Source organism: Anopheles arabiensis, chromosome 2, assembly GCF_016920715.1.
Source record: "Anopheles arabiensis isolate DONGOLA chromosome 2, AaraD3, whole genome shotgun sequence".
Lineage (NCBI taxonomy): Eukaryota > Metazoa > Arthropoda > Insecta > Diptera > Culicidae > Anopheles > Anopheles arabiensis.
In genome coordinates, this window is record NC_053517.1 from 1,217,022 (window position 1) to 1,231,330 (window position 14,309).

Here is a 14,309-nt window from a genome sequence, read left to right on the forward strand (position 1 = left end):
CCGACACATACACAACCGGTAGCGCACGAAAATCGAATCGAGGCATGCGCGATCGTGTGTACGTCCCCGAGCACCGAATTCTCCACCACCGTCACCGGCCTCTGGCCGCCCCGGTCCGGCGGTCCGTTGGCTGAGGGCTCTCTTCTTTTCGTCTGTTTTGCAGGCCTGCCGCTCGGCTTTTCCGCTACCGGACGGTTTTCTTCCGCTCGCATGACACACGAAATATGTGTGTGAGCGGCGCACGAGCCGGAGAAACCCCGAAAGGCGAAGCCGATACCAACCAGCAGCCAGATGTGGCCTGTCGTCAGTCGTGCCTGTCATACTGAATTCGTTTTCGCAGCAGCGCGCAGGTGACTTGGCTGTGTCCAGCAAACGCCGGTCGAATATAAAAGTGATCTCTCCAACACGGGGCAAACGGCAAAGATTCAGACAGAATGGTAAACGCAAATATATTACACGCCAAAAAGATGACGACATAAAAACACAAAAGCAAGTGGAAAACTATCGGCCGAGAAAAACGAAACGGCGAAACGAACAGTTGCTATCAGTTATAATTCCAGTGCGCTGCAAGCAAACCATCCAAAGTGCGAACCCCGTTTGACCCGACAAGAACAGAGAGCAGAGTTAAGGATAATCGCAAAATATCTTGAAAAGTCCTATCCAAAGTCCTGACGACACGGACAAGTCCGGAAAATTGAGCCCAAAGAAAAAAGACCTCACCGCAATTCCACTTCCCCAGCACATACTAGTCCGCAGCAGGGGAAAAACTGCTCATGTGTGTTAAGTGTACGTGTGTTTTTGTGTGAGTGTGTGTCTTGGGACGTCGTTTTCCACCATCAGAGGACATAGAAAGGCTCGTCAGAGAGTGAGCAAAAGAGAGAAAGCTACACCGAGAGCGATAAAGAGTGGAATAGGAAAGACTTTTCATGTACAATAAGTAGTATTACATACATCAGAGTAAGGCAAGCAACTGTTACGTCTCCAACATTCGTTCGACAGCCACAGTCAGAACCAGATTGTACATCTTGCGCTAAGGCAAACCTCTGTGAAACAACCGACGCAATCGAAGAAGCTATCAGCCGTGATATCTGGTAAAAAAAGTGATTAAACCGAAGTATACAAGCAAGCAAAACCATTTGCAAGACATTCCCAAAGCTTTCACCCTCGGTAGTGAGGGGTGGTAACAGGCGTCAAACAGGAACGAATGAAGAGAGAAATTAGGATAATTTAAATACAACTGCTTCATAACTAGAACCCTAAAGCTAGGCTAGAGACAGTAGTGTGAATGTGAGCCCGTGAAATAACTGTTCGTTTAGAGATAAAGCTGCAGAAAAAAAAGCTCGAAGAAAAGTAGTGCCGCGAGCAAATTGACACATCTTTGAGCCATTGCCAGGATCGATCAAGAAGCTAGCTTCGTGTTTGTGTCATCATCCGTGCTTTCCAATTCGTGCGTTTGTGTGGTTGTGATAAGGCCATAGAAAACTTTCCAGTGTAGACGAGAAAATTTTACGCTCTCTCCCGTTTTTTTCCGATCGAGAGAGTAAGCTTCACAGAGCGTGAGAGCGAGAGAAGGTTCAGACACAGAGCGAGTGAGTTGATAGTTTGGTGGAATCACCCCGAAAGGATTTCCCTTTCGACGCCGGAACGAAAGCGACACGAGGGGTAACGGACGAGGCAGCGCGGCACGGTGTGGTGGTTCGTGTTTCCACGATTCTGGAACAAGGCTAGTGGACTCGACTCGGTGTCACTGTGTTAGTCGTGAGCGATAAAGTGCATAGACAGGACACGCAGTTACGGGTGTGTTCCTTTTTCGAAAAAAGAGCAAAGAAATATCCGACCATCACTGATCTACTGCTACTGCTGCCTGGCAAGCATCTTCATCATCAAGAAGTGTCCTGTGTGTGTGTCCTTCTCGAGCGAAGCAAAACAACGGCTGCGCTCCAACCATTTGCATCACTGTTCTCAGTGGACAAAGACTCGCAAGAACACGGTCGGTCGGTGGAGAAAGTAAAGCACACAGTATTTTCTAGAGCTTACTGCGTATTTCGCATACTTTGTCTCGCCCCGTTGCCACGGAGAGTGACTGACCCGTTATCCTGAAAGTGACCTATTGCGAGAAGCTGCGCAAAAAGCGTCCACCCTTTCGTGTACCGTGCACAACAAGCAGCTGCCATCTTTGCTGGTGTAGGACGTTATTCTATTTCTGCCAGTGAGCTTTGAGTGAACAAATCGAACGCCAGGAAGGACGGGCCAGCATGGATCAGGACCAGGATCTGGTGGCACCGATGGAGGTGAACGGGGCCGATGAGCAGCAGGGCGGCAGCATCGACATCGGGGCAGGGTCCGATGGGCCACCGAGCATTATCGGTGTCGGTCCGCCGAGCCCACTTACCGGGTGCTATCTGTTGATTGTCATCGGTGAGCCACACTCGCAGGACCATAAGGATATCATTCTCCAACGGCTTATCAAAGGTAGGTGGCTGCGATGGCTGAGCCATTTTGATTGCTTTCCGAAAAGATGATGTAAACGAACGCGAGGGAGCGAACTGTCGGAACTGTTTGTTTATGACAGCCGCTTACGTCATACAGTTGCGACTTACAGCGCAGGTGGAAAAAAGGAAATTCGAACGGATAAGGGAGATGCCGTCGCCCCACTCGTCTTATTAGCGATTGCAGGTCGTAAACCGGAAGGGGAGATACCGAAACGATAATCCGCCGCGCTGTCACTGACGCTGACCGGAAAAACGAGCCGTGTCTGCGGCGATCGCTGGCAATTAATTACATCATCCCTAGCGCTTCATGCTTCTCCTTGTTCGGGCTTGTCGGCGGCTACCCATCAAGGGCATATGCGGCTCAGGCGGCACTACCCACCCACCATAAAGCCATTCGTTAGGCCTAGACGACGACGGGACAGCCTTCTATTATGCCGATTGCTTTGTCGGTCGGAATGGACCATCCATTTACGTGCCCTTAGAGTGCAACTTCTTGCCTTCCCTTTATACCGTCCTCATCCAATGGACCCAAGTCAGGATATCATGACGATAAAAGCGTAGGCAAATATTAGCTGATGCCGGGTGTCTGGAAATGGCCGGTATTTGGGTACAGCAAAATGAAAAAAAACCTTCCAGAAACGAAAGTATAATGAAATTATCCGTCAGAACCCAACCCCTTGGATGGTGGCAGTATGGGTTTTGCCTTGTGTGAGTGTGGGGAAGAAATCAGAAACGCTAATAATGTTCCGGAGTCCACGAGCGACGGAGGGGTTTGTTTGAAGAACTCTACCAGCCGACGAATAAGCCATTTGCTCAGGAGAAAAACAAACACTATTTCAGGGGAGTGGACAAGTCTCCCCCCGGTCGCCAGGACAAGAAAAGCCCATTGTTATGCAAGGTTGCGTATAAATTTGTAATTTATTTGTCTTTATGACACTTTTTGGTTTGCTGTGCGCCATGCCGAATTACGCTAACAATAGCGTGTTAAGCGCAAATAAAGTAACAATATTGTGCCAAGCGCTTTTCGACACCTTCTGTCGTCCCACAACCGGGAATTGGGGATTTATGGAGAAGTTTCGAAAGAATTCTGCCAATCCCACGGAGAAACCACACACATGGGGGCAAACGATATCAATCAAATGGGAAAATTTTACACCACCAACATGATTTATGATAGCATGGGCTTGGGCTTTGGGAGGACCGGCTTTTCATTTCGTTGCTACCATTGAATTTCGGCGTCTCATGTTTGCTGCACCACCATTAAACATCTGACAAGTAAATATTATCCTGCTATTCACAGACCCACCATTCCCCCCCAAACAGTAAAGCACTCATTGAGCAAACAGAGCTTTTGGGAAGGATTAGGCAGAGTGTGTTAAGCGCTAAGTGAAACGAGTCGTGTCTCGTTTCGCAACATAAAGAGGGCCAGAGAATATGCCAGCATGCCAGGGCAACGGTAGGACGGTGGAATGCCACGGATCTTTGAAATCATCGTGCGAATGATAGCAGGTTTGGGCCCGTCTGCGTGCCTATGGTGGTGGTTGTTTCTATGAAAAGGCATTTACGTCATTTTGGTTGCTGTAAGGAGGAGAAAATATAAATTTCCATTTCACTTCACTCGGTGCGATAAGGTAGCAGCACATCAACAAGCACGTTAAACGGTAGCTTTAATCGGGTGCCGTGCTCATCCGTTCCCTTTCGCTTCCGGTGAAAAGCTGCCGCCACGCTGGAAGTGTTAACATGGAAATGGACGTCATTAGGATCAATGGACGGCAGCGTTCCCCTTTTCTCACCTTGCGGAAGGTGGGGAATGGGGTTCCGGCAGATGGGGAGGGTGGGTTTTTAAAACGAGTATAATATTTTCCACCCAGTTTTTGCTAGCCGAGCCCGAGAGGCCTTTCTTTGCCGAATGCCATTGTGGTTGTCAGACACCGCACAATGCGGGAATGGTTCTGAAGTGTACAAATTGTGAGGTGTTGCTAGTCGTTATTTACCACTCAAAGAGCGCTGCACACAAAAAAGCTGACCGCAAGATGGCGCCGCAGCAGCGGTTGGAAGCGGACGCGGGGTTGGGTTTCGTCCTTAGCATTCATTCGGGCACAGGCTTCCGAGCAGGATGCGAGAAGAGCGCTCATAGTAATCAATTCTATGTAGTTCCCTTGTGTTGCGTTCCTTTTTTTTACGTATAAGTCTTCACAGGAGGACCTTCTTCAACACACTTTACACCCCCAGAAAGACGCAAGACGAGCGATAGAAAACACAGGCATCCGGTGTGTAATTTCAGCCCTGTTTCTTATACGCCGACGGAAGGCCGTTTCCGAACGTATCGAGTCGTCATGAATGTCCTTTAAGCACAACGAGCAAACGAGACTCCCCATTGAAAGTGTTTCATCTTCTGCTTGGACCGAGTTTCTTATGCGAGCAAGCATTCGTTTTTTTATACTTTGCTATTGCTGTTGCCTTCTTTGAGGTTCCCGGTGCTACTTTGTATTCCACCGGGGTGGTTTTGTTATTTCCGACGACAAAACGAGTGTGCTCTCGAGCGCCGGGGATTTGATGGGAGCGCCACAGTGCGAGAAGAGCTAGTAATCCCCAAAGCACATGCCCGACACTACCACCACACCGACCCGGTTCCACTGTTCAATGGCCGTGCGCTGTGCTCTTGTGTCTTGTGTCTGTCTCGAGGTCGTACAAAAGACGTGTGAGCCCGGTCCCATCAAAATCAGAAACTTATAATAGCCCGACCCGAATGGTCGATAGCCTCTCGCATTTTCCCACGAAACAAGGCCCACACACACACACACACTCGTACGACCGAACGGATTTTCCGCGAAGCCCCGGTGGAAAATGTCGAATCGATAAGCGGCGTGTATCCTGTGGCGCGGTTCTATTTTCGACCGGAGCAATCGCAGGCCCACCACGTATCGGTCGATTATACGCATTGCTGTTTTCGTGTCACAATCCAAGCTAATAACAACACCGCTGTACCGTATGCCGCTGGAGAGCGCCGTTGTGTACGCCAGAGCCGGTGCAATCGTGCCGTGGATGTGTTTTGCGTGTGACATGCAAACCAGTTGGTACAAAAAAAAACAGAAGCTTTGTACGACGGCCAAAAGCAGGCCAATCGAAATGATGGAGTTAAAGAGATCAAAAGCACACGAGCGAAGAGAAGAGCGAAAGGAAGGTAATTTATGAATTGCACTGTTTGGACCGGAAATGCTTATCGCTGGCCTTTGAAAACTGGCAAACCCTTTTCTAAGCCTTTAGGCTCTTGGCGGGTAGCAAACTTTCGAGCGCGCCGCTAAAGTTCACAACTCCGAAATCCCGTCCCCAGTGAAAGGGTTATTTCGTAAATGTGAAAGCGCACAATAAAACGGGGAGGTTTATTCTTTGCGTGTGTGTATGTATGCTGGTGCTGCGTCCCTTGCCTATTGTTCTGCAAATTCTGCAGATCCTTTCATGGTGTTTGATTTACATCGCCAGCAATCGTAAAACTGTTTTAAACATTTTATTCTCCCTTTTACGCTCTCTTCTACGCGGTTGTGTTCGGTGGTTACTGGCCTGAATAGCGCCGAAAGTGGAATGTTTGTTGAACATGAAAACAGACATTAGTGTGGTGCTTATCCATCTCGTGGCCCCGATCCGAGCGCAGAAGCAAAGGGAATTCATTCTGCACCGTGTTTGTTCAGTTTTTCGATGTGAAAAACGAACCGTGAAATATGTTTCCTACTTTCGTCGAAATTGCGTCATCGTTTCGGTAATGAGATTGTATCTCATGTGGGTATATATGTGTGTGAGTGTGGAGCTTTTCGGGCACAGCGACGTGGGTGCTCCGAAGCAGTGCCGGGAGGAGACGGGGACCGGGAGACCCATTTTACAGAATCGCGACACATTGCCCACGAGACATCGTTTGATGTCGCTTGAAGGATGCTAACGGCCTCGTAATTGAATGTTCTTTACAAACCGTCTACATCCACCGCACTGATGACAAGAACCCGTGCTCCACCACGGCCAAGTGCCTATGTTGCTCATTAAGTGCAATCACTTGCCAGCCAGACTAAGTGGAACCGAAATCTGTCCCTCGGAAAGGCACAAAAACTGCCGTTCGGCTTGAAGTAGCGAAAAAAGGCGAGTCTAGTGGTTCGAGAAAAAAAGGTAGCTGTAGCTGTAGCGCATTTTTTTACGACTACCGGCACCACTTTATGCTGTTAAGCTATTTTGGTTTTTCTTTTCAATATGCCCTCGATGTGGTTCACAAATGCCCGCGACCTAGTGGTGAAATTTCGGACCGGCCGTGCTACCCGTGAAAGGATACGCTGCCCGTCTGGCTACGATCCAAGTTGCGAATCGGTTCCGCAACTTTGGCGAAAGATTCTAGAGCAAACACTCGCTGCCTCGATCCTGTGCTCGTGCTGTGCGCCGCACCGGACCGCCCTCGGCCAAATCGAATGCGGGCAGAAGCTTGTGCGCAAACGCATCCCAATGCTGTTTTCCGGCATTCTTTTTTGCACCCACCGTGCCACCGTGCTGGCTCGGCCCGGTTCCGGGCCATAGCGGCTGCGAGTGTCTTCAGCTTTACCTGTGTACTTCTTCGAGCTTTTGCCGGCTTTTCCTGGGTGACTTTCGAGCTTTACCGAACGGAACTTCCTCGACAAACATCAAGTTTGAAAAGAATTAAAACCAACCAAACAAGGTTGAGGATTAAAAGTTGCCATGCGGCAGCAAGAGGGAGAAAAAAAGGCACCATCACACTGAAGATTGCTTGTTTCCAAATATTATTGCAAGCAAAAATATCGGAAGACCCACTTCCAGCGTTAGGTTTGAAAATAATGTTGAGAGTATAATCATAAAACGATCAAACGCTGAATTAGACATGCAATCAGTCGCTGAAGCCGGCTGGAAGGCTCGACCAGCTGGCACCAACGGAACCAAAGCAAGTCGCGATAAATGCTTTGGGCCTCATTTTTTACCACGATTCCAGAACGGATAAAACGGATGTCGGCTGCGCTTGGGGTGGGAGGTTCCACCCAGCAGGAAAGGTTCGTTAGGGCACGCCACACAGCTCCGATGAGGTGAAACTGGAAAATTGGACTTCATATCTCGAGGAAAGCAGTACGCGCACCCATTATAGCTCGTTTTGTGTGCGAGGTAACAAACATTCCAGCACGGCACGTGTAAGTACATGCGGGCTACGCGGTAGGTCCTACCATTCGCCGGTAGTCCTGCCAACCACCCATTATACGGCGGGAGCACTATATTACACACCAACGAAAAGGAGGAAAAAATGGTTCCTAGTGTTCATTTAAAATTCATGACAGCCTCACGGGCCCGGTAAGCCAGGCAGTTCTCGTGCTTTTTGTCCGACTTCGAAAAAAAGCCACTCTCCATGAGTAAAGTTATATTTAAAAGCACACATACACACACACACATAAAGAACACACTTTATGTCGAGCTTTTTAAGTAGGGTAGCCCGATTGTACAATGGCTTTATAGCGTGCCGGAATAATTACAGGGTCCCGAAATTTGTTTCCTTTTCGATACATCACAACACACTCACACCCAGGGAGCTCTGGAGCTCGTTGCGACCTAAAGACAGCGATTGCGGACATGGCACACGATTTTGGGGATATTTTTGAATTGTTCTATACAACCTGTACAGTTTGTTTCATCAATTATGCTGACGTGGATGGTAACGAGAAGCCGGGACATGGTGTCAGATGATGAGGGTTTGGAGGATCGATTTCCCGGGGATGATAAAATGTAAAAATGGACCTATAATTTGATTTGTGAAATAGTTTCTCTCCAACGGTCGCCGGCAACAACCGCACCAGCGCGTCGATGAGAGTGACTACTGGATGCAGGTTTGGGAATGAAATTTTCATACCTAACGAGCTTTACGCTTCTGTGGAAGCTTTTATGAATAATTTTAAGTAGCCTGCTGCTGGGGCATTCGACCGCACTTCCCATGATTGAACAGGAATGAGGTCATAATTTATGAGCAATCGCTTAGGCATTTAAATACACAATGACGTGAGTAAATTAAGCTGCATTGGCACTGCAGCGGAGCGATTGCTTTGACATGCACCTCCTGCAATCGTTGGGATAATGATTTTCCATGGTTCCTGCTTTAAACCGTGACCAATTTTGTTGTATTGTTCAGTAACATCCTTTTCGTTAAACGCAATCACCTTCCAGTGGGAAACATTCCTTCCAATGAATTGAAACTATTCCGACATTTTCAATTGGAATTTGGTGCAAATCCATTCCTCGGAAATGTTTCACCATCGTTTCGCGATCCGTAACGAAGCCATTTTCTAGCCCACAATCCTCTGAGCTAGCTACATTTTGCAGATTCACTGCATAGCGAACGTTGGTCCCCTCAAACCCCGGCAGGCAGACATAACCGTCTGTGCGACCGTGCTCCAGCAGACATAAATAATAAACATCCTTGCAGGTTGTTCCGGCGGAAGGGTGCAATGTCGGGCGCAAAACAAAAAATAGCCCCAACAACCAAAACTCACCCCAAAAAAGCTGGGACGCACCGAAAAGGCCCTTGCAAAAAGGGGTCGCCGAAAAAGGGCCATCTAGACATTGGATATCGATTTCCTTTGGGTTCGATGTTATTTGGTTGTCCAAAAGTGGAAGAAAAACATCAGGGCGGTGGTGGTGGTGGTGGTGCTTTCCTTCTTCAACCCAATTCGAATGCTAGGGCAACGAGGAACCACTGAGCACCGTTTCATGTTTCGGGTGGGGTTTCGGCCTGTCACGTTGTCTGCGTCATGGACGGTTGTTTGGAACTCAAGAAGACATGTTATCCGAAAGTGCCCAAGGAAACATGTAACTCGGGTTATTTTCGCTTGTAAGCTTGTATTTTGGACCAACTTCAGCCTTTGCCGCCTTTGTCTCGAGGTCAGAGCGGAATGCCAAACAGGTGGGGTAATTGTTTTCCAATACGATGGAAAGGTACGATGTGCCGGTAGAAGATCATAATTGATGAGTTCCGAAATCTTATTCCAATGTCTCTTCGTCGAATGATTTTGTTTTATTTTTGTGTTAAAAATAAATCTACGAAACAAATCACATCAATTCAGAAAAGGCCGTGGAATCAGTTTCTTATAGAGACATATTGCGGGTGGCTCAAATTTGCATTTGCCATTCCCCAGAGAACTCTGCCTTGTGCTGTTCGCTATGCGGGATAAATTATGTCATCAGCGGTTGTTTACGGAGTTCCAACAGAATGTGGTTGCGTCACGGCTCTATCTAACTGCTGCCTGGCGGCTGCTGACGATTTTCATCACTCTTTTGGCACACTGAGTTTATGTTTTATTATTTCCATTATCCTTCGCCGTATTTCGCAACAAGGCAACGAGAGCAAAAACGTTGAACCAGCTTTCTAAAAAGTCTCATGATTCTACCAGCACGCTACGCAGTGTTCGCTCTAGATGCCGGGTTATTGACGAAGGCACAGCACAGACCGTTCTCGGAGCGCTCCATCTTTCGGTACCGATGATATTGCGGTAAAATTCTAATTAGAATCTGCACAACCTACCGTCACGCACAAAACCACACCAACCACCGAGCGCCGAGCAGGGTGTGCTTGTGTCGGTTTTTAACATCGCAAAAGGTTCTAATCTCGAACAGCGAATCTGCGGCCCGCATCAAACCACACACCGTCATAATGGGTGGCGAACCCGACCATTCTGCTGATTGAAATAACCAAACTTAACATAGATGCAATGATGACATTTAATGATCTTATTCCAGTGCGGGACAGAGGGTACAATCACGTTCAACTCTTTTCCAGAGAATTCAAAATCACTTTAAAACAAATTCGTTGGCAACTCAACGACGGCAGGCACCAACGCAATAGTGGCAACGCTGGATTTGACCTGCGCATATATTACGCAACGTTTTAAAAACCCAACCCTATCCAGCCCTGCACAAACAGTCCGACGGAAGCGCTTTCCTTGCGCCCGTGACATTGATGGGGTACGTTTGGAGTTAAATCAAAACAAACACACCCAGAAGGAAACAATGTGACCGTACCGAAGGGCGAAAGTGCTACGACGAGGCGCGCGCGTTACGATTTGCGTCACGCCACTAGCCTGTCGGGTTCACTACTCGACACTCTCTGTGTATTTTCCCCCTTTTCAAGACGCCTGTCGGAGCACTTTTTGTCACTTGTGACTGAGTGAGAGGGGGAGTTGGAGGGAGAGTTCCCCGACACCGGAGAACGAAAATAGAAGGATGGGGAATTGCATTAAAGTTCATAAATTTCGACTAAACTATTGATAAAACTACAGTATCACTCTGCTACGTTTGCTGTACGGTCGCAGAGGAAAAGGCGACCCTTCTCCCTTGGAGATGTGTACGTGTTTTTCGACCCAACGCCACACGCAACCTCTGACGGTGATCGATTTATTTATTAGTGACTTGCGTAAAAACTTATTCCATTTCTGCGGGCTTTTTCACACAATGTCTCAAGTAGGAATGAAGGAAAATAACGAATTACTTTTTCAAAGGCATGTAAATAAGTAGAAATATTAGAATACAGTTTTGTGTTTGAGAACAGATTCAAATTCTCTATCGAATTGATTTTAAATTGCCCTTAAACATGCACAATCTCAACAGCTGTTGGTCAGCTAACGACGTTACGGCAGACCTGCCGGTCATCGTTCGCAATTATTCCAATAACGTTTGCGCCAACAAAAACCAAGCTGCAAGGAGATGTAACCAATTCTAGGCTGCTAGTAGCAGTTCAATAACCCTGCCCAAGAAAGCCGATATCGAATTGGCAAGCTTTTCGCCCTTCGTCTCATTGCAAATGCCCTCTTGACTTCGGAAAGGTCGAAGCCGACACATGCAGAGATTATGTGTCGGGGGGCTTGACATTCGTTATTGAATTCGACGCCATAGGCGATTTTCGGTTTTGCGGCAATCGGTGCCAGTCGGTGGAGCTTTTTTGTGTGTGAATGTGTGCGTCCTATATTTCGTCAAACGATACGAAATGGAGAAAATTTGATGGATGGCAGAAGCACCACCGTTTGGAGCGTTACGCAGCCGCTTTACGTAATTGAGTCTGGCGGATTCGTTTCGATCCTTTTATTTGTTATGTGTTCCCTCCCTAGATGGGATATTGATTACCCGATTGGTGCTGGGTGTTACGATCCGTACCAAGGAAAAGATTGCTGGAAGCTGGCAGCTACATTCTCTTTTGACATTTTTAAGAAAATAAATAATCGTACACAAAAGGGCCCAATAAATGGACGAAAATGGAGGCATTCACCGCTGCCGAAAATATTTGTCCGTCCCAACAAAAGCATTCTCCTCGCGGTGGAACAGATTCCAAGGATCGTGAGGGCACTTTTCCCTATCGAACAACACCCAAAGCATTCATATTTCCTACCGTTTAGCAATTCGATCCAGCCGCCCGTGTGCGCCACAATGTCTGGAAATGAAAAATACGTTCCGTAAACACGCCAGCCCACGGGTCGATTTGTGGTTGAGTTGAAAGGCAAAAACTCGTAATCCTGAGGTAAATGAAATAAGCCCTTCCTCGGGCTGTTTCTGTTCTGGGGGGAAGGTACGGCACAGTACGCGCAGTGGCAGATAGGCGATAAGCGGAAGGGGTCACGAGGAAGAGGTTTCGCATTCGTGCTTCTTATTGCTAATCTAATTAACGGGAAGAATAATGAGCTTTCATTGGCTCGGCTCAGCGGCTTCATCATACGCGCATGGCTCGGAGGTTATAGCATACGCACGAAGGAATCTCGAATTTCCCGCTACGGAAAGGCGAACGGAACACACTACCGCCAGCACCAACACCACAGTGCGTAGTGTTGGCAGCATGCGTTTCCACTTGAGGCAGGATTTAGAACCTTGTGCTGCCGTTATATCAACCATCAGCTTGTTTGCGCGCAGTCCGGTGGGTGGCACTGTAAGGGGGTATCCTGCAGGAGGCCGCACGTTTATGGTCGCGGGTTTTCAATTGGTTCGCCTCACAACTGGCGAACCCTTTTTTTAGTCCCACGGATCAGCGGGTGGCTGATTGTGCAATCGCTGGTACTGATGAAAGGACCGGTTTGGGGTTGAAATTTATCCTCTTTCACAGTTGACTGATTTCCCAGACGATCGACCGACGTCTTGGGTGGACCTTTTGAAGACGGTTCTGCTGCTTCTTGTAGGACTTCATAATTGTTTGCGCACAGTTATGATTCACCCGTTGAATGAACGATAAGCATGCAAGGTGCTTGCAGATATAATTGAAATATCGTGGAAGCAATCAACTTCGGCTTAAACTGAATCCATACATGTTGCCATACAGAAATGCTCATAAACAACGATATATAAACGATAGCACAAAAACTTGTTTGCAGTTTTCATGATACAGAAGCCATATTGAATTACTTTCATTTGAAAAACACATGCTGCATCCTAAATGATGCACACACATCCATTTTGTTGCGTGAAAGGTTATTATTTTCCTATTTACCAAACAACCACAGTGCATCGCAGTGGTTCGAAACAATTAAATTTACATCAGGCCTACTGTCACCAAGCACCAATGCTGCAATACGCCCACACAACAGTTTTCCGCTTACGTAAAGGCAGAGCAAACTCTCCCAATCGAATGAAAATAAGCAAGAACTTTGTTAATTGTCAAAAACCGCGCTGTATTCAATCCTTCACCCCCTTCAAACAGGCATAAATCATCCATAAATCAATGATTGCGTGACCGGAAACCCAACCGGAGTCCTTGGCAGGACAGGAAAGAACCGTACAACGTTCCCTGTTTTGGTGCGACCCCAAATTTTGCCCATAACCTTATTTCAAAATAAACTGGGGTAGCTCAGCAATGAATGAGTCATTTTTAATTATTTTAAGGTTTCTTGTTTACGCACACAGACACACCAATGGAACAGTGGGTGGGCAAACAGGGTACGGTACCCCGTTGTGCGGCAGTTTAAAATTTATTCCCAGCACTTGGGGACAGTTTTGAAGCTGACTCGCCTTCTCCCTTTTCTCGCTAGTATGATTAAGGGCTCCCAAGAAACACTCAATAAACGTCGCATGTCGTGCATTTACTAGAATTAAATATAACTCCACACTCTCACGCGGCTACCCCAAAGCAAAGAAAAGCCGTATCCTGACGAACGATGCAGAAAAAAAACACCCACAGTGCTGGTCAGACGATGGTTGTGACATACGCCATGATTAATTTCCGGATATGATGCCGCCAAAGCGAAACACACTCAACGTACGACGGAGCGCTGTGAGCATCCTTCGAAGCTTCGTCCAACGGTCGTTTCGGTGCGGACGCTTATCGCCGGGCCATGCGACTGCAAAAGGCAGCTACGATGATAAACGGTTGCAGCGTCACTGCACCGAGCCGATGTGTTATGCTATAAAATGGAGCAGAAAATACCCGCTCCGAGCAAGGTGGAATGCTAATCATGATAACGTACGGTATGGCCATCATTTTAACCATCAAGCGGACGAAGACCTTTGAGCGAGCTGTTAGAGTGACGGACAAGACGCCGAGAACAGGAAACAGCAGCTTGAACGTGGGATGGAACGTCACACAGCATAGCAGTAGCGAGTGGCTGCATTATCTCTCCGGCTGGTACATAAAAGGCAATTGAGTGTGGTCAGGGTGCGATGAGCGTGATGGTAAAATCCTGAAAACCTGGAACATTCCCCAAAACGCTAACGACATACGAATGGACGAGCATGATAGTAATATGAGCTTTTGGAAGGAACATCATTGGTCTAGAAAATTATTTGCACCCATCAAGAAAGCTAACGACAGCTACATTT

The 14,309-nt window shown here is 47.5% G+C and overlaps 1 protein-coding gene across 3 annotated transcripts in view; it reads left to right on the plus strand.

Annotated features, from left to right (window-relative positions):
• The first annotated feature begins 325 nt into the window (after positions 1 to 325).
• Positions 326 to 14,309, plus strand: part of LOC120893554 (microtubule-associated protein futsch) — a 46,503-nt gene continuing 32,519 nt past the window's right edge. For all 3 annotated transcript variants that reach the window (XM_040295517.1, XM_040295519.1, XM_040295518.1), the window contains exon 1: positions 326 to 2,472. In XM_040295517.1, coding sequence (XP_040151451.1) covers positions 2,256 to 2,472 — 217 coding nt within the window. In that variant the 5' untranslated portion in view covers positions 326 to 2,255. The remainder of the gene's footprint in view (positions 2,473 to 14,309) is intronic.